Below are 17,689 nucleotides of genomic sequence, written 5' to 3' on the forward strand. Positions count from 1 at the left end.
GACATAGAACACAGCTAAGAAATTAGACATTTAACAGCTATAACTTTCAAATTCCATATGTAAAATATCGATACAGATGTGTGTGTATATATATACATATATATTATGATACAGTTTAATATAGCTATACATTTATTTTTACAGGTGAGCTATTATATTCATATTATAGCATTTCTTTCATAGAAGTTTATATAAAAATAATACATACAATTTACAGGCTATTGGTTCTTAACTATACATGAGCCCAACAAATTCAGCACCCTAACTTTAATAGCTTACTAAAATTAAAACTGCCAGTGAAATTGTTGTCTCAAATGCAGATTAACAAACTGAAAAGCTGTCTGTCCTCAATAGAAGAGCTGTGACTATTGCTGCTTATCATACAGAAGCAAATGTCTGAGTCCCTGTCTGGGAGGCAGGCTGCCATGGTGAGTATGTAGCTCATGACCTTGCTTCCCGTATGTTAAGATACAGGTTTAAACTACACATGGACTGACCCATGGCTCCAGCTGCACATGCAGCACAGGATGGCCTTCTTGAGCACCAATGGAAGGAGAAGCACTTTGGTCCTGCCAAGCCTGGACCACCACCCCCCACCCAGTGTAGGGGAATGTTGGGGATGGGGGGGCAGTAAGGGAGGACGGAAGGGGAAGGGAACACCCTATACAAGAAGGGAAGGGGTAGGGGATAGGGGGGTTATGGACAGGAAACCAGGAAAGGAAATAACATTTGAAATGTAAATAAAAAATATATTCAATAAAATTTAAAATAAATAAATAAAATAAACAACAACAACAACAGCAGCAAAAAAAAAAAAAAGATACAGGTTGAATACCAAGAACACTATCAAAACAACAAGTGAAAATCTACGCTACACCAAATGTTGCTAGATTTAGGACAAATTGGTAAAAAGCTTTTAATTCATTTCTAGCCAATGAAGTTTTAGGATAGACAGTATTCCCATTAGCTACAATTATATTAGAAGGGAGCTGGAGAGATGGCTCAGTGGTTAAGAGCACAGGCTGTTCTTTCAGAGGATCCCCATATGACAGCTCACAATTGGCTGTAATTCCTGTTCAAGAAGATCCAACTCCCTCACACAGACATATATGTAGTCAAATTAACAATGCACATAAAATAAAATTTTATAAATATAAAAGTTATACTTATTTATAAAATTATAAAATAAATAAATTATAAAAATAAGACAAAACAAAAAATTAGAAATCTGAAACTCCATTTTAACGAGACCTCCACGTGACTTGTACACACATTCTAATTTGATGCCTTTGGTACAGACAAAGTGAGCCAAACTGAACACTCTCTAGAATTATATCAGTCTCTCTCCTTTCCAACATCCATACTAAGGACTCCAACCTTACCAAAAACACATGACAATCAATTTAAAATGACAATACCTTGAGCACTTGAACTTGACCTTCTGTAGTAATCTCCGGTAGCAGCTCATAAAAGGACTGGCACAAACCTGCTGCATATGTCTAAAATCCAATCAAAGGTCAATATGTGTAAGCACACAGCTACATTCTTGAAAAGGCAAGAAACTCAATTTGGAAGGCTTCACACTCTATTTGAGAATTGATATTAATGGTCTAAACAAACAATTTCACGAAAGAGCCCTCTAAGGATGAATGAAGAAGACAGACTATAACTTTACTGATACCCTGATTGCTGAATATCCATCTACATACACAGTGCATTTCGTATGCAGTGTCAGTGGAACTGCATGCTGATCTCACCCTCCCTGCAGTGAGAAATACTTACAAGGAAATAAAAGTTCAAGCCGCTAATTAACAGACCAAATCTGAACTTTGAAAAGGTACTTCCTGATACCAAACAAAACCCAAAGCAATAATGTATAATTATTAACAATGCAAAAGGTATTCTGACATACCTGTAAAAATTCCGTTGATGATAAAAAGATATAGCCATTGATGATCTTAAAGCAGGTTCTGAGATTCTCTGAGCTTAATTCTGCCAAAATAGCAATTATTTTTTAAAAGCACAAATTAACTGGCTGTTCAAAATAAAAGTGAAGTGATGACTCATTTTACTTAAAACTGAGTTGCTACAGCAACATGAAGCACTCATTGGCTTTTAACCATGATTACTAGTGTGACACTGACGGTTTATGGTTCCTGAAGCAGCACGCATGCGGCTTACCGTTTGCAAGGCAGCTGGATGGAAGCTCTAGGATAGAAGATCAGACAGGATTGACAATGTTTTATCATCAGACAAAAATAAAAATAGAAATCTCTACAAACACGTGAAAAAGAAAAACTAAGTCACAGCAAGGGTGGTGACACACAATTATAGTTCCAGCACTCAAGAAGTTGAGGCAGGAAGATTGTGAGTTCTATGCCAGCCTGGGTGGAAAAAATAAATAAATAAAAGCAACTTATAAGCTTTCTTTATAAATTTTCATGACTATAATCTATAGTCAGTATTCATAAGCTAGAAGGTATCTAAAAACTGGCAAAACCCTTTAACAGTACTCTCTGTTCACCTTTTACTAATAAAAACAACTGAGAAAGGCATTTCTCCCCATTGGTCCATTCAGAACAAAGCTAAGAAACCATATGGCCTCAGACTTTTCATTTCAAACCAAAATTTTAGTTGGGTCCTATGGTTTCCTGGTGTATAAAGAAAAGTATGTAGAGACCAAGCATATTCAATTCTTAGTGGGGAAGATGGCAGAGTCGGGTCACTGTATGAAGCCAACCATGACAGCGTTTAACCCCGCTCATGAGAAGGTTTAGATAATAGGTCTGGCTGACTTCTCACTCGGCCAGACTGGCACTACACAAAATCCCAAGTTAGGTAGAGTAGAACTCAACAAGGCCTTGGCCAGAGGACAGAAGGACATGCCAAGCACATTTCCTTCCCTCCCTAAAACACTAAAAGACAAGCTTTCTAGGCAGGGAGCAGCAGGCACTGCCTTTGGGGATGGTTGCGTGTCATGCGGGAATAGCAAGGGCTGGTTGGTGAAAACAGACTTTTGGTTACTACTTGAGAATTCTTCTGAATGAAAATTAAAAAAGAAAAGCCCTCCAGAAAAGAAAGTGGGGAGTGAGGAGGGAGGGGATAGAGAGAGGAAGGAGTCTCGAGAGTGATTAATGGCACTAACCATCACTCCCGTCATCTACTCACTGAAAGTTTCTACTGTAATCAATCACAGTTGTGTCAGCTCACATCCACTCCTGTTTTCAAAGAATCTCTACTTTTCTACACTTAGAACTAGAATTTTTACTTCTGATAAAATTTCTCAATATAAGTAAATTCTTAGCAAAGGGTCCAAATTTGGGGATTTTTCTACCTAAATACTCGCCAGAACAATAGTCAACAAAGTTTTAATAAACGAATTAAAGATGCTTTATGGTTGAGTCTTAATGGGACTTGAGAGCTAAAGAGAGAGCTCAGTGAGTAAATGGCTTCCTTCACAAGCATGAGGACCTACATGGGGATTCACCCCCCCCCCCATAAAAAGCTAGTCGTGGCAATGAATGACTAATTTCTTTCAGTGCTGGGGAGGTGGTGCACAGAGGACCCCACAGACTTACTGGCCAGCAATGCTAGCTGACCAGTGACCTCCAAGTTGAGTGACAGACCCTGTCTCAAACAAAACATAAAACGAGATGGCCCAGCAGCTAAGGGCACTTGCTATTCACTCAGGAGATGTAATAAAGCAGAGCATCTTGCAAATACACCTGTAACTCCAGTTCCAAGGATACGACACCCTCTTTAGCCCTGCATGCACGTATGGAAACATGGATTTCCCACACATACGTGTGTACAAACATTCACACCAACACATACTCATTTACACACATACAAATAAACAAGGTCAAGAGTAATAGAGAAGATACCTGTCACATACTCCATGGGGTAAGTACATGTACACACACCAGTACACACAAGCATGCACCACATATACACCAAAAGAATTAAAATTAAAATTTTTAAAATAATCAAAGGGCCAATAAGATGTAGAACTCTCAGCTCCTCCTGCACTATGCCTGTCTGGACGCTGCCATGCTCCTGCCTTGATGATAATGGACTGAACCTCTGATCCTGTAAGCCAGCCCCAATTAAATGTTGTCCTTTATAAGACTTGCCTTGGTCATGGTGTCTGTTCACAGCAGTAAAATCCTAACTAAGATACTATATTATTATCTACTATGGAAATAATGTTGATATGAGGGAAAGAATCTAGTTATATCTCCAAAAGACTGAAAGAGACAGTGAATCAATCCCTCAGAATCCCCTCAAATGTGATGTTCTGTAATTGTGTAGTACTGAAGGAATTAGAGCTTAGTGGAAAGAGGTAGTCGGGCATGTGTGAAGCCACGTGAGGATGACAGGGACAACACATAGATTATGTGGGATGAATATTGATCTAATTTGTAAGCAATACTTCAGCAAACCATGTATGACACTAAAACTTCAGTAGTTCCTTAGCCGAAACAAAAGTATGTATAATGCTTAGTTTAAACAACTTACATCACAAACTCCCTGTGTAAAGTGAGCAGAGTAAAACTATGGTAAAAAGAAGCAGTTTCAAAACATATTCTTCAAGTAGCATGTAGAATAGCTACCAAACAAAATTCCTCAGGCAAATCTCAAGCTCAACTTGTAATGAGTTTGTCTTTAATTGAAAATTTTCCATAAAGCAATGTTATTTAGTGTTTACTTTTAAACCAATGGAAGCTACTTCAAAAATATATATAATAATTTCTATAAAAACACTATGATTTATCAATATATGGGAATTGTAAAATGGAAGGAGTAATTTTAAAGTCAGGAAAAATACTTTTAGGCTGTGGATACATTAACAAACATCTCAGTAAGATCTGAAGACATACCAAGAAGAGGTGACATGTTCTGAAATATACGAAGCAGTTCTGGTGTGACACATGGGCTGTTCTCCAATGTCACTAACCTAGGGAAAAATACAATTAACACACTTCAGACATCCACTCATGCCATTAATGCATCTGAGGTATAAAAACATTTCATTTAGGAAGCAATGAGGAAAGTGTATAAAGCACCTGCCAACAAGATCACCCACATCACCAGCTGCTCTTGGAACTCCCCAGTCGTTATGGATGCATACCCACATGGAGGCCACAGGGCAACTGGGAGCCATTTTTCAGGTACTTGCCACCTCTTTTTATTTTTTAGACATGTTCTCTCACTGAATGAACTCAACATTTATCTAAGTTGGCTAGCCAGCAAGCCCACCCTGGATCCACCTATCTCTGCCATTCCTAGTGTTGGGATGACAGCAAATGTGCCATCAACCCAAGTTTGGTTTCTTCCTTTCTTTCCTTCTTTCTTTGGTTTTTGTGTGTTCTGGGAACTGAATTTATATCTTCATGCTTTCAAGTCAAGTAATTCACAAGGCTAAATTATTTCTTCAGTCTGTATAATAATATTTCTATATATGCACTAAAAATAACATTGTATGCTAAAATAGAATACAAATTATTGTTGTGGTGATAAAAGAGGGCTAAAGTTATTCTGTGATAAATTTTCTAATGGAGTCTGTGTTCCTCCAATGACAAACTGGGCTAATGAACTAGTAAAACAACTTACACTACATGTTATCTAATTAAATTATAAGCCATTATCATTCTTTAACGGTCTAAAATATAGTTTTAAAATACCAAATATATATAAAATGAACTTGAAGAAGGAATACCATGAGTATCACAACAACAGAAAAAAAAATCAAAACAAACATAAAGACAGAAAAAAAGGGAGTAAACAAATTCTTGTATTTGGTATTGATACAGTTTGAATCTCTAAAGGCCCATCCCTGTCCTTGGACCCAAACTAAGTATTACTCTTTAGATCACTGGGGATATGCCACTGGTGGGAATGGTGGGCCCCAGTGCCTGTTTTTCCCACCTGCCATACATTCATGGGCTTTCTCTACCACAGAGACCCAACTGTGTGTCAAAGCCCAAAGCAATGGGGCCAATCAGTTATAAACTGAAACCTCTCTCGGAGCCAAATGCAAGCTTTTCCTTTATATAAGCTATCTTTGGTACTTGCTAAGGAACAAACCTCACATAGGTAGAAATAAAATTAAATTTTAAAAAAGTCACTTAAACCTTCGAATAAGTACCCACCAAAATTTCATAGCAATACATCTTGTGATGATGTAAACACCTTGCATTATCTTGCCTACCTCCATATTTACTCACTGCACATATGGAAAGGGCCTTAAGTTTCTTTGCTTGTTCCTGCTATAAAATATCCTCACAAAAGCAACCTCAGAAAGGGCTTACAAGGACACACAGTTCAAGGGTACAGATCATCACAGCAAGGAAGTCGAGGTAGCAGGAGTTCAAATAGACGATCATACCACATTCAGAGCCAGAAAATAGGCAACAATGAATATAGCCCTGGCATTCAGCTTCCTTTCTCCATTTTTCTACAGTGCAAGATCCCCATCCATGATCCCACCTACAGTTGACATAGGTCACCCAGGCACAATTAACCTAGTCAAGATGACCTTTAAGACGAATTCTCAGAGGTTAATTTAAATAATCCTTCACAGGTGTGCCCAGAGGATCTCTCCTCAATGAGTCCAGATTCTGTCACAATGACAACATAATTATCACACAATGTCTTTCATATTATATGTTAAGTGAATTAAAGATAAACAACTAATAAGAAAAAGTTAACTATTCAGAAAAATGAGTATATAAAAGGAAAAGATTTAGAAACAAATGTTTCAAATTACAGTTTAACAAGATTTATATACAAACACACAGAGAGAAACAAAAATAAATTGACTTTCTGTAACAGAAACAGCTAAGATGCAAAGGGATGATATCAGAATGATGGATATAAAAATCTAATACCACAATGATGTCAATTCTCAGTGAAATGCTAAACAGAACCAATGCAATTTCAAATAAAACCCTTAGAAAATGGCACTGGAAATTATGCAAGCTATGACATGATTTGGAGTGCAAATAGCCAAGAACAAACAAAACAATTACAACAGCATCAAAATCAGAAAACTTTTGGTTATATAATGGTGTGGGGGTTTAGGTTAGGGAGTGATTTTTGCGTAACCAGGTATCATAAATTACTAGAACACCTTAATTATTAACAGTAAAGAAACAGCATAATAAACTTTCTCCCTCCCAGGGAGTCCAGATTAAGTTTCTGGTCACACAGTATAAGGCAAGCTATACAAAGCAGGAGAAAACTTCAACGTAAACGATCAGGTACTCAAGTCCAGAGTAAACTGTAAAAGGTGGGGAAAGAAGACAATTAAAAAAGAGAGTCTCCATGCTGACTAACAAAGAGCTACATGTAAGACATCTTAACTAGAAAACTGTAATATACAATACAGAAAAGGCTGGGCTTAAGAGGCCCTGGTAGTTAAGGGCACTTGTGGCCAAGTCTAGCAACCAAAATTTGATGTACAAAGCATATGTGGTAGGAAAGAACCAAGTACTGCTAGCTGTTCTCTGATCTCCACACACACACTGACACACAAGTGTTTTAAAAATACAAAAGTGCAGCTGAAGACCTGTAGAGAGGAAAAACTACACGCCCGAAAGCAGAACACTCTGTCCCCATAACTGACTGAAAGAGAGGAAAACAGGTCTACAGCACTCCTGACACACAGGCTTATAGGACAGTCTAGCCACTGTCAGAAATAGCAGAACAAAGTAACACTAGAGATAATCTGATGGCGAGAGGCAAGCGCAGGAACCCAAGCAACAGAAACCAAGACTACATGCCATCATCGGAGCCCAATTCTCCCACCAAAACAAACATGGAATATCCAAACACACCAGAAAAGCAAGATCTAGTTTCAAAATCATATTTGATCATGATGCTGGAGGACTTCAGGAAAGACCTGAACACACTTAGGGAAGCACAGGAAAACATTAATAAACAAGTAAAAGCCTACAGAGAGGAATCGCAAAAATCCCTGAAAGAATTCCAGGAAAACACAATCAAACAGTTGAAGGAATTAAAAATGGAAATAGAAGCAATCAAGAAAGAACACATGGAAACAACCCTGGATATAGAAAACCAAAAGAAGAGACAAGGAGCTGTAGATACAAGCTTCACCAACAGAATACAAGAGATGGAAGAGAGAATCTCAGGAGCAGAAGATTCCATAGAAATCATTGACTCAACTGTCAAAGATAATGTAAAGCGGAAAAAGCTACTGGTCCAAAACATACAGGAAATCCAGGACTCAATGAGAAGATCAAACCTAAGGATAATAGGTATAGAAGAGAGTGAAGACTCCCAGCTCAAAGGACCAGTAAATATCTTCAACAAAATCATAGAAGAAAACTTCCCTAACCTAAAAAAAGAGATACCCATAGACATACAGGAAGCCTACAGAACTCCAAATAGATTGGACCAGAAAAGAAACACCTCCCGTCACATAATTGTCAAAACACCAAACGCACAAAATAAAGAAAGAATATTAAAAGCAGTAAGGGAAAAAGGTCAAGTAACATATAAAGGGAGACCTATCAGAATCACACCAGACTTCTCGCCAGAAACTATGAAGGCCAGAAGATCCTGGACTGATGTTATACAGACCCTAAGAGAACACAAATGCCAGCCCAGATTACTGTATCCAGCAAAACTCTCAATTAACATTGATGGAGAAACCAAGATATTCCATGACAAAACCAAATTTACACAATATCTTTCTACAAATCCAGCACTACAAAGGATAATAAATGGTAAAGCCCAACATAAGGAGGCAAGCTATACCCTAGAAGAAGCAAGAAACTAATCGTCTTGGCAACAAAACAAAGAGAATGAAAGCACACAAACACAACCTCACATCAAATATGAATATAACAGGAAGCAATAAGCACTATTCCTTAATATCTCTCAATATCAATGGCCTCAACTCCCCAATAAAAAGACATAGATTAACAAACTGGATACGCAACGAGGACCCTGCATTCTGCTGCCTACAGGAAACACACCTCAGAGACAAAGACAGACACTACCTCAGAGTGAAAGGCTGGAAAACAACTTTCCAAGCAAATGGTCAGAAGAAGCAAGCTGGAGTAGCCATTCTAATATCAAATAAAATCAATTTCCTACTAAAAGTCATCAAAAAAGATAAGGAAGGACACTTCATATTCATCAAAGGAAAAATCAACCAAGATGAACTCTCAATCCTAAATATCTATGCCCCAAATACAAGGGCACCTACATATGTAAAAGAAACCTTACTAAAGCTCAAAACACACATTGCACCTCACACAATAATAGTGGGAGATTTCAACACCCCACTCTCATCAATGGACAGATCATGGAAACAGAAATTAAACAGTGATGTAGACAGACTAAGAGAAGTCATGAGCCAAATGGACTTAACGGATATTTATAGAACATTCTATCCTACAGCAAAAGGATATACCTTCTTCTCAGCTCCTCATGGTACTTTCTCCAAAATTGACCATATAATTGGTCAAAAAACGGGCCTCAACAGGTACAGAAAGATAGAGATAATCCCATGCGTGCTATCGGACCACCACGGCCTAAAACTGGTCTTCAATAACAATAAGGGAAGAATGCCCACATATACGTGGAAATTGAACAATGCTCTACTCAATGATAACCTGGTCAAGGAAGAAATAAAGAAAGAAATTAAAAACTTTTTAGAATTTAATGAAAATGAAGATACAACATACTCAAACTTATGGGACACAATGAAAGCTGTGCTAAGAGGAAAACTCATAGCGCTGAGTGCCTGCAGAAAGAAACAGGAAAGAGCATATGTCAGCAGCTTGACAGCACACCTAAAAGCTCTAGAACAAAAAGAAGCAAATACACCCAGGAGGAGTAGAAGGCAGGAAATAATCAAACTCAGAGCTGAAATCAACCAAGTAGAAACAAAAAGGACCATAGAAAGAATCAACAGAACCAAAAGTTGGTTCTTTGAGAAAATCAACAAGATAGATAAACCCTTAGCCAGACTAACGAGAGGACACAGAGAGTGTGTCCAAATTAACAAAATCAGAAATGAAAAGGGAGACATAACTACAGATTCGGAGGAAATTCAAAAAATCATCAGATCTTACTATAAAAACCTATATTCAACAAAATTTGAAAATCTTCAGGAAATGGACAATTTCCTAGACAGATACCAGGTATCGAAGTTAAATCAGGAACAGATAAACCAGTTAAACAACCCCATAACTCCTAAGGAAATAGAAGCAGTCATTAAAGGTCTCCCAACCAAAAAGAGCCCAGGTCCAGACGGGTTTAGTGCAGAATTCTATCAAACCTTCATAGAAGACCTCATACCAATATTATCCAAACTATTCCACAAAATTGAAACAGATGGAGCCCTACCGAATTCCTTCTACGAAGCCACAATTACTCTTATACCTAAACCACACAAAGACACAACAAAGAAAGAGAACTTCAGACCAATTTCCCTTATGAATATCGACGCAAAAATACTCAATAAAATTCTGGCAAACCGAATTCAAGAGCACATCAAAACAATCATCCACCATGATCAAGTAGGCTTCATCCCAGGCATGCAGGGATGGTTTAATATACGGAAAACCATCAACGTGATCCATTATATAAACAAACTGAAAGAACAGAACCACATGATCATTTCATTAGATGCTGAGAAAGCATTTGACAAAATTCAACACCCCTTCATGATAAAAGTCCTGGAAAGAATAGGAATTCAAGGCCCATACCTAAACATAGTAAAAGCCATATACAGCAAACCAGTTGCTAACATTAAACTAAATGGAGAGAAACTTGAAGCAATCCCACTAAAATCAGGGACTAGACAAGGCTGCCCACTCTCTCCCTACTTATTCAATATAGTTCTTGAAGTTCTAGCCAGAGCAATCAGACAACAAAAGGAGATCAAAGGGATACAGATCGGAAAAGAAGAGGTCAAAATATCACTATTTGCAGATGACATGATAGTATATTTAAGTGATCCCAAAAGTTCCACCAGAGAACTACTAAAGCTGATAAACAACTTCAGCAAAGTGGCTGGGTATAAAATTAACTCAAATAAATCAGTTGCCTTCCTCTATACAAAAGAGAAACAAGCCGAGAAAGAAATTAGGGAAACGACACCCTTCATAATAGACCCAAATAATATAAAGTACCTCGGTGTGACTTTAACCAAGCAAGTAAAAGATCTGTACAATAAGAACTTCAAGACACTGAGGAAAGAAATTGAAGAAGACCTCAGAAGATGGAAAGATCTCCCATGCTCATGGATTGGCAGGATTAATTTAGTAAAAATGGCCATTTTACCAAAAGCAATCTACAGATTCAATGCAATCCCCATCAAAATACCAATCCAATTCTTCAAAGAGTTAGACAGAACAATTTGCAAATTCATCTGGAATAACAAAAAACCCAGGATAGCTAAAGCTATCCTCAACAATAAAAGGACTTCAGGGGGAATCACTATCCCTGAACTCAAGCAGTATTACAGAGCAATAGTGATAAAAACTGCATGGTATTGGTACAGAGACAGACAGATAGACCAATGGAATAGAATTGAAGACCCAGAAATGAACCCACACACCTATGGTCACTTGATTTTTGACAAAGGAGCCAAAACCATCCAATGGAAAAAAGATAGTATTTTCAGCAAATGGTGCTGGTTCAACTGGAGGGCAACATGTAGAAGAATGCAGATCGATCCATCCTTATCACCCTGTACAAAGCTTAAGTCCAAGTGGATCAAAGACCTCCACATCAAACCAGACACACTCAAACTAATAGAAGAAAAACTAGGGAAGCATCTGGAACACATGGGCACTGGAAAAAATTTCCTGAACAAAACACCAATGGCTTATGCTCTAAGATCAAGAATTGACAAATGGGATCTCATAAAACTGCAAAGCTTCTGTAAGGCAAAGGACACTGTGGTTAGGACAAAACGGCAACCAACAGATTGGGAAAAGATCTTTACCAATCCTACAACAGATAGAGGCCTTATATCCAAAATATACAAAGAACTCAAGAAGTTAGACCGCAGGGAAACAAATAACCCTATTAAAAAATGGGGTTCAGAGCTAAACAAAGAATTCACAGCTGAGGAATGCCGAATGGCTGAGAAACACCTAAAGAAATGTTCAACATCTTTAGTCATAAGGGAAATGCAAATCAAAACAACCCTGAGATTTCACCTCACACCAGTGCGATTGGCTAAGATCAAAAACTCAGGTGACAGCAGATGCTGGCGAGGTTGTGGAGAAAGAGGAACACTCCTCCATTGTTGGTGGGATTGCAGACTGGTAAAACCATTCTGGAAATCAGTCTGGAGGTTCCTCAGAAAATTGGACATTGAACTGCCTGAGGATCCAGCTATACCTCTCTTGGGCATATACCCAAAAGATGCCTCAACATATAAAAGAGACACGTGCTCCACTATGTTCATCGCAGCCTTATTTATAATAGCCAGAAGCTGGAAAGAACCCAGATGCCCTTCAACAGAGGAATGGATACAGAAAATGTGGTACATCTACACAATGGAATACTACTCAGCTATCAAAAACAACGAGTTTATGAAATTCGTAGGCAAATGGTTGGAACTGGAAAATATCATCCTGAGTGAACTAACCCAATCACAGAAAGACATACATGGTATGCACTCATTGATAAGTGGCTATTAGCCCAAATGCTTGAATTACCCTAGATCCCTAGAACAAACGAAACTCAAGACGGATGATCAAAATGTGAATGCTTCACTCCTTCTTTAAATGAGGAAAAAGAATACCCTTGGCAGGGAAGGGAGAGGCAAAGATTAAAACAGAGACTGAAGGAACACCCATTCAGAGCCTGTCCCACATTTGGCCCATACATATACAGCCACCCAATTGGACTAGATGGATGAAGCAAAGAAGTGCAGACCGACAGGAGCCGGATGTAGATCGCTCCTGAGAGACACAGCCAGAATACAGCAAATACAGAGGCGAATGCCAGCAGCAAACCACTGAACTGAGAATAGGTCCCCTATTGAAGGAATCAGAGAAAGAACTGGAAGAGCTTGAAGGGGCTCGAGACCCCAAAAGTACAACAATGCCAAGCAACCAGAGCTTCCAGGGACTAAGCCACTACCTAAAGACTATACATGGACTGACCCTGGACTCTGACCCCATAGGTAGCAATGAATATCCTAGTAAGAGCACCAGTGGAAGGGGAAGCCCTGGGTCCTGCTAAGACTGAACCCCCAGTGAACTAGTCTATGGGGGGAGGGCGGCAATGGTGGGAGGGTTGGGAGGGGAACACCCATAAGGAAGGGGAGGGGGGAGGGGGATGTTTGCCCGGAAACCGGGAAAGGGAATAACACTCGAAATGTATATAAGAAATACTCAAGTTAATAAAAAAAAATAAAAAATAAAAAAAAATAAAGCCAAAAAAAAAAAAAAAAAAAAAAAATACAAAAGTGACAGCTGGAGAGATGGCTCAGCAGTTAAGAGCACCGACTGCTCTTCCAGAGGTCCTGAGTTCAATTCCCAGCAACCACATGGTGGCTCACAACCATCTGTAATGGGATCCGATGCCCTCTTCCGGTGTGTCTGAAGATAGCTACAGTGTACTTATATATAGTAAATGAATAAATCTTTAGAAAAAAAATACAAAAATGAGAAAATATGAAGTAAAAATCATTCACAAAATAAGCATGACATTAAAATTCTACAGAATAAATAAAATGTGGTATAAAAATTTGTTCTTTATACAAACTTATATCAAACTTTTGCTCAATTTGACAAAAGTCAAAGACAAGGCAAATTAAACAAAGTAAGCCATAATATTGATAACTGAATTTTAAAACGGCCATAATTATTATATAATACGCTTCATGAACAAAGCGAAGTTTAAATAGGAATTCTTTTTGTAGTGCTGAGGGTTAAACCTAAGACCTCAGGCACAGTAAACAAGCACTTTACCACTGAACACCACTGAGCCCTCAATTTATTAAACAACATATAGAAAGTGTTGCATACTCAGAGTATTTCTACAAATATACAAAAAATTACCAAAATACACACACAAAAACTAAATTAAGTATTTCAGTGTCAGAATGAAGAAAGCAAAATAATGCTGTGATGCATCCATCTGACAGGTAAAAGCAACATGCATGTGAAATGGTCATCCTCGTGTCACTGCTGTAATGATGCATGAATGTTGTCTTAAAACTTCACAGTAAGTTTAAGAAACTTAAATCCATGTGTAGCAGTAATGTGATAAAGCTAGACCTTAATGACATGCTTTTATAACTGCAAAAGTAAATAATGCCGGGGCAGTTATGTCACTGAAAAGTGCAGCGCTACAATAAAGTAGGACATTATGGATTAAAACTTGCAGAACATGAGCAGTAATAATACTCCAAGATGAATCTGCAGCTTCAACTGGGGTTCAATTCCCAGCAACGTCACATAATTGCTTGAATCTCTAATTCTTGCTGAACCTGACGCCCTCTTCTGGTATCCACAGGCTCTAAAACTCCCACAGAGACATTCACATATACATGTAATTTAAATAATAGCCACAGTAGGTTGTTTTTTCCAAAACCAAAATAAGTATGTATATATAGGCTTACACCGAGGAGTAATCTGAGGATTAAATTATGTAACTAAACTGCAAGTGAACTACTGACCCCAAAGCATGGGTCCATTCAAACAACCAAAGAGTAAATGCCATTCTTCTTATGTTTTTCTTTCATATATGTGTGTGTGTGGGTGTGTGTGGGGAGGTGTGAATGTGTTATACGTGTGTTATACATGTGTGTATGTATGTGTGAATGTGTTATACATGTGTGTATGTGTGTGTGAATGTGTTATACGTGTGTTATACATGTGTGTATGTATGTGTGAATGTGTTATACATGTGTGTGTGAATGTGTTATACATGTGTGTGTGTGAATGTGTTATATGTGTGTATGTGTGTGTGTGTGTGTTACCTGCACGTATGTCTGTGCACCATGTGTGTGCCTAGTGCCTGTGGTGACCAGAAGATGGTGGATCTTGCAGAACTCAGGTTACAGACAGTAGTAAGTCACCATGTGGGTGCTGGAAGTCAAAGCCACATGGGTTCTCTGGAAGAAGAGAGTATGTTCTTAACCACTAAGCCATCCCTCTTGCCCCAGAATACATACCATCCTACAAAATCATTTCTTTGTAAAGAAAATGATTTTTAATTATTAAATGGAGAACATAAGTATATAAATCCAAGCAGCATCACTGAGTACAGATCATAGATCCAACTCATTGATAAACAGGAATAGAATGAGAACAAACTAGTATGAAAACTTTATAGCATACTAAAAGTGAAAATTCCACCCCAGAAAATAGTATTTCAGAAAGTCAAAATTTTTCTGAAATATTTTTATACAAAAATAATCTCAAGTAGATGGGGAAAAAGGGTACAGAGTTAATTTTGATCTGTTCTACATTTAAATGAAGGTCGTTTTGAGCCTAATGCTCAATGGCTGACAACTCTATGGTTTTCGTTGCTCCACTCTACATTTCCTGAAAAGCAAAACCAAACAAAAGCCTTTTCATGTATGGCCTTTTCAATTTTGCTTAGAAGTAGTTTATAGCTCCTAAGAGGTCTGGAGCCAGCTCACAGGTAGCGTGTTGGCTAACAAGCAGGAGCCCCAGGTTCAATCCTCAGTGTAGAAAAGAATGGGTGCCTGGCAGTGCGTGTCCAGAATAAGCCTGACCTTACTGGTTATTTCTAAGTTCTCTCTTTCCCAAGCTGCTTGTATCTTATTTAGGGCTGTAACTGCCAGCTGACGGCCATGCTACATATTTTACTGAGAAAATATAAGGCCTCAAATGGAACACACCACAAAATTTAGAAATCCACATTTCTATTGCCAGTCAAAATGAAACGCCCCTGCTGTTGCCAAAACTTCGGCCCTTCCGCTTGAGATCTGATGCGCCACACTTCCTGTCTCCCTCACTGATGCTCTCCCAATCCAGCTTCACACATTCTACACTTTAACTTCCCAGCCTAGGAGATTCCCACCATGGCTCTTACAGTAAAAGTTCTGGAAAAAGTTGCCAGTGCTCATGACTTGCACTTGCTTCTCTCCACTCATTCTTCAGTCTACTGAATTCTGTTGCTATCACCCTAGTTCCACGGGTCAAATTCACTTCCCAGGTAATCTTACACTCACAGGCTTTAGGTGCTGCGTAGGAGTGCTAAGCCCTCGTTTCATTCTTATAACCACCCTAGATGGTTTCCAACATTATAGATAAGAAAACCAAGGCACACAGACAGACTTTCATCAATCATAACTTGAACGCTGTGGCAGTACTTGGAGTGGCACTTGCCATCTATCAGATTCCAAATCTGAATGTGATCCCACTAAGGTAAGTGTATTTACTAACCAAAGGGCTCAGACAGACTGAACTGCCAACCAGAGAGCAGGCATGGGACTGACCTAGGCCCTCTGCACGTATGTAACAGTTGTGTGGGTTGGTCTTCATGTGGGACTCCTAACAGCAGGAGCAGGGGCAGCCTCTGACTAGGCTGCCTTCCTATAACTGAGGCTGCCTAATCCAGCGTCAACAGGAAAAGATGCATCTAGTCTTCCTGCAACTTGATAAGCCAAAGGGGGTTGCTATCCATGGGAGGCCTCCCCTTTTCTGAAAAGAAAGGGAAAAATGTGGATGGTGGGAGGGAGGGGGGAACTGGGAGTGGGGGAGAATGGACACTGGGCAGAGAGAAGAAGGAGGAAACTGCACTTCAGAATGTATGTAAATTAATTAACTAAATAATTTTTAAAGTGCATATGAAAAGACTCTGCCCATTCTTTACCCAGAAAAACTTAACAATTATTACATTTGTTTTTTCCTTAAAAAAAGGGCATAGGGGTTCATGTCTGTAATTCTAATACTTGGAGAGATAAGGCAAGAAAACTGCTGTGATTAGAGGCCAACTTGGGGTTTATAAAGAAAATTCTAGACCAGCCTGGGATACAGAGACTTATCTCCAGAAAATAATTATCTCAATTTTTTTTCATTTACATATATCTTGAGACGAGGAGAAAATTACCATTAAAATAACCACACAATTTTTTATTGTTTATAAAATCCTTTGAAAACTGGACACATACTTAACAAACACATTAAGTTTTGAGCCACGCCTGGTGGTAAAGGCCTATATATAAAACCTCAGGAGCTCAGGAGACTAAAGCAAGAGGAAGACAAGTTCAAGGCCACCCTGAGCTAGGCATGCTTTCCTATAGTGAACCTTATCTCAAAACCTAAAACAAAAGCCAAAGAGCATTGGAGTTGTACTTCAGTGGTGGAAAACTTAGTATAGCATATGCAAAGCCCTAAAATCAATCATCAGCACAGACAAAAATATCATAGAAAATCTACATGTTTATAAGAAAGTACCTGTGTAACAGAGACTAATTTTTCAATCTGTAGTGTGGGGGAGGCACTGGCAAGCCTATAGGTCATAGGGGAACAATTTTCTATCATGACATTTTCTATTTCATTACATACCGGCTGGTTGCTCTGACACTAAACCATGAGAGTGGACCAGCTACACAAACACATCTGGAACATGTGACATATCACTGTCTGCACTGAGTCAAAAGAGTTTGCCAGTTCTGACCTAGAGCAATCTACCCTTATGCAAATCCGACCTA

General features: G+C 38.6%; 1 protein-coding gene across 1 annotated transcript in view; it reads right to left on the bottom strand.

The window, feature by feature from the left end:
* Positions 1–17,689, bottom strand: part of Ipo11 (importin 11) — a 178,681-nt gene that overhangs the window by 75,265 nt on the left and 85,727 nt on the right. Inside the window, 4 exon segments of the mRNA NM_001447235.1 lie at positions 1,419–1,499; positions 1,913–1,992; positions 2,182–2,208; positions 4,881–4,957. Coding sequence (NP_001434164.1) covers positions 1,419–1,499; positions 1,913–1,992; positions 2,182–2,208; positions 4,881–4,957 — 265 coding nt within the window.

This window comes from Rattus norvegicus, chromosome 2, assembly GCF_021556685.1.
Source record: "Rattus norvegicus strain SHRSP/BbbUtx chromosome 2, alternate assembly SHRSP_T2T, whole genome shotgun sequence".
Lineage (NCBI taxonomy): Eukaryota > Metazoa > Chordata > Mammalia > Rodentia > Muridae > Rattus > Rattus norvegicus.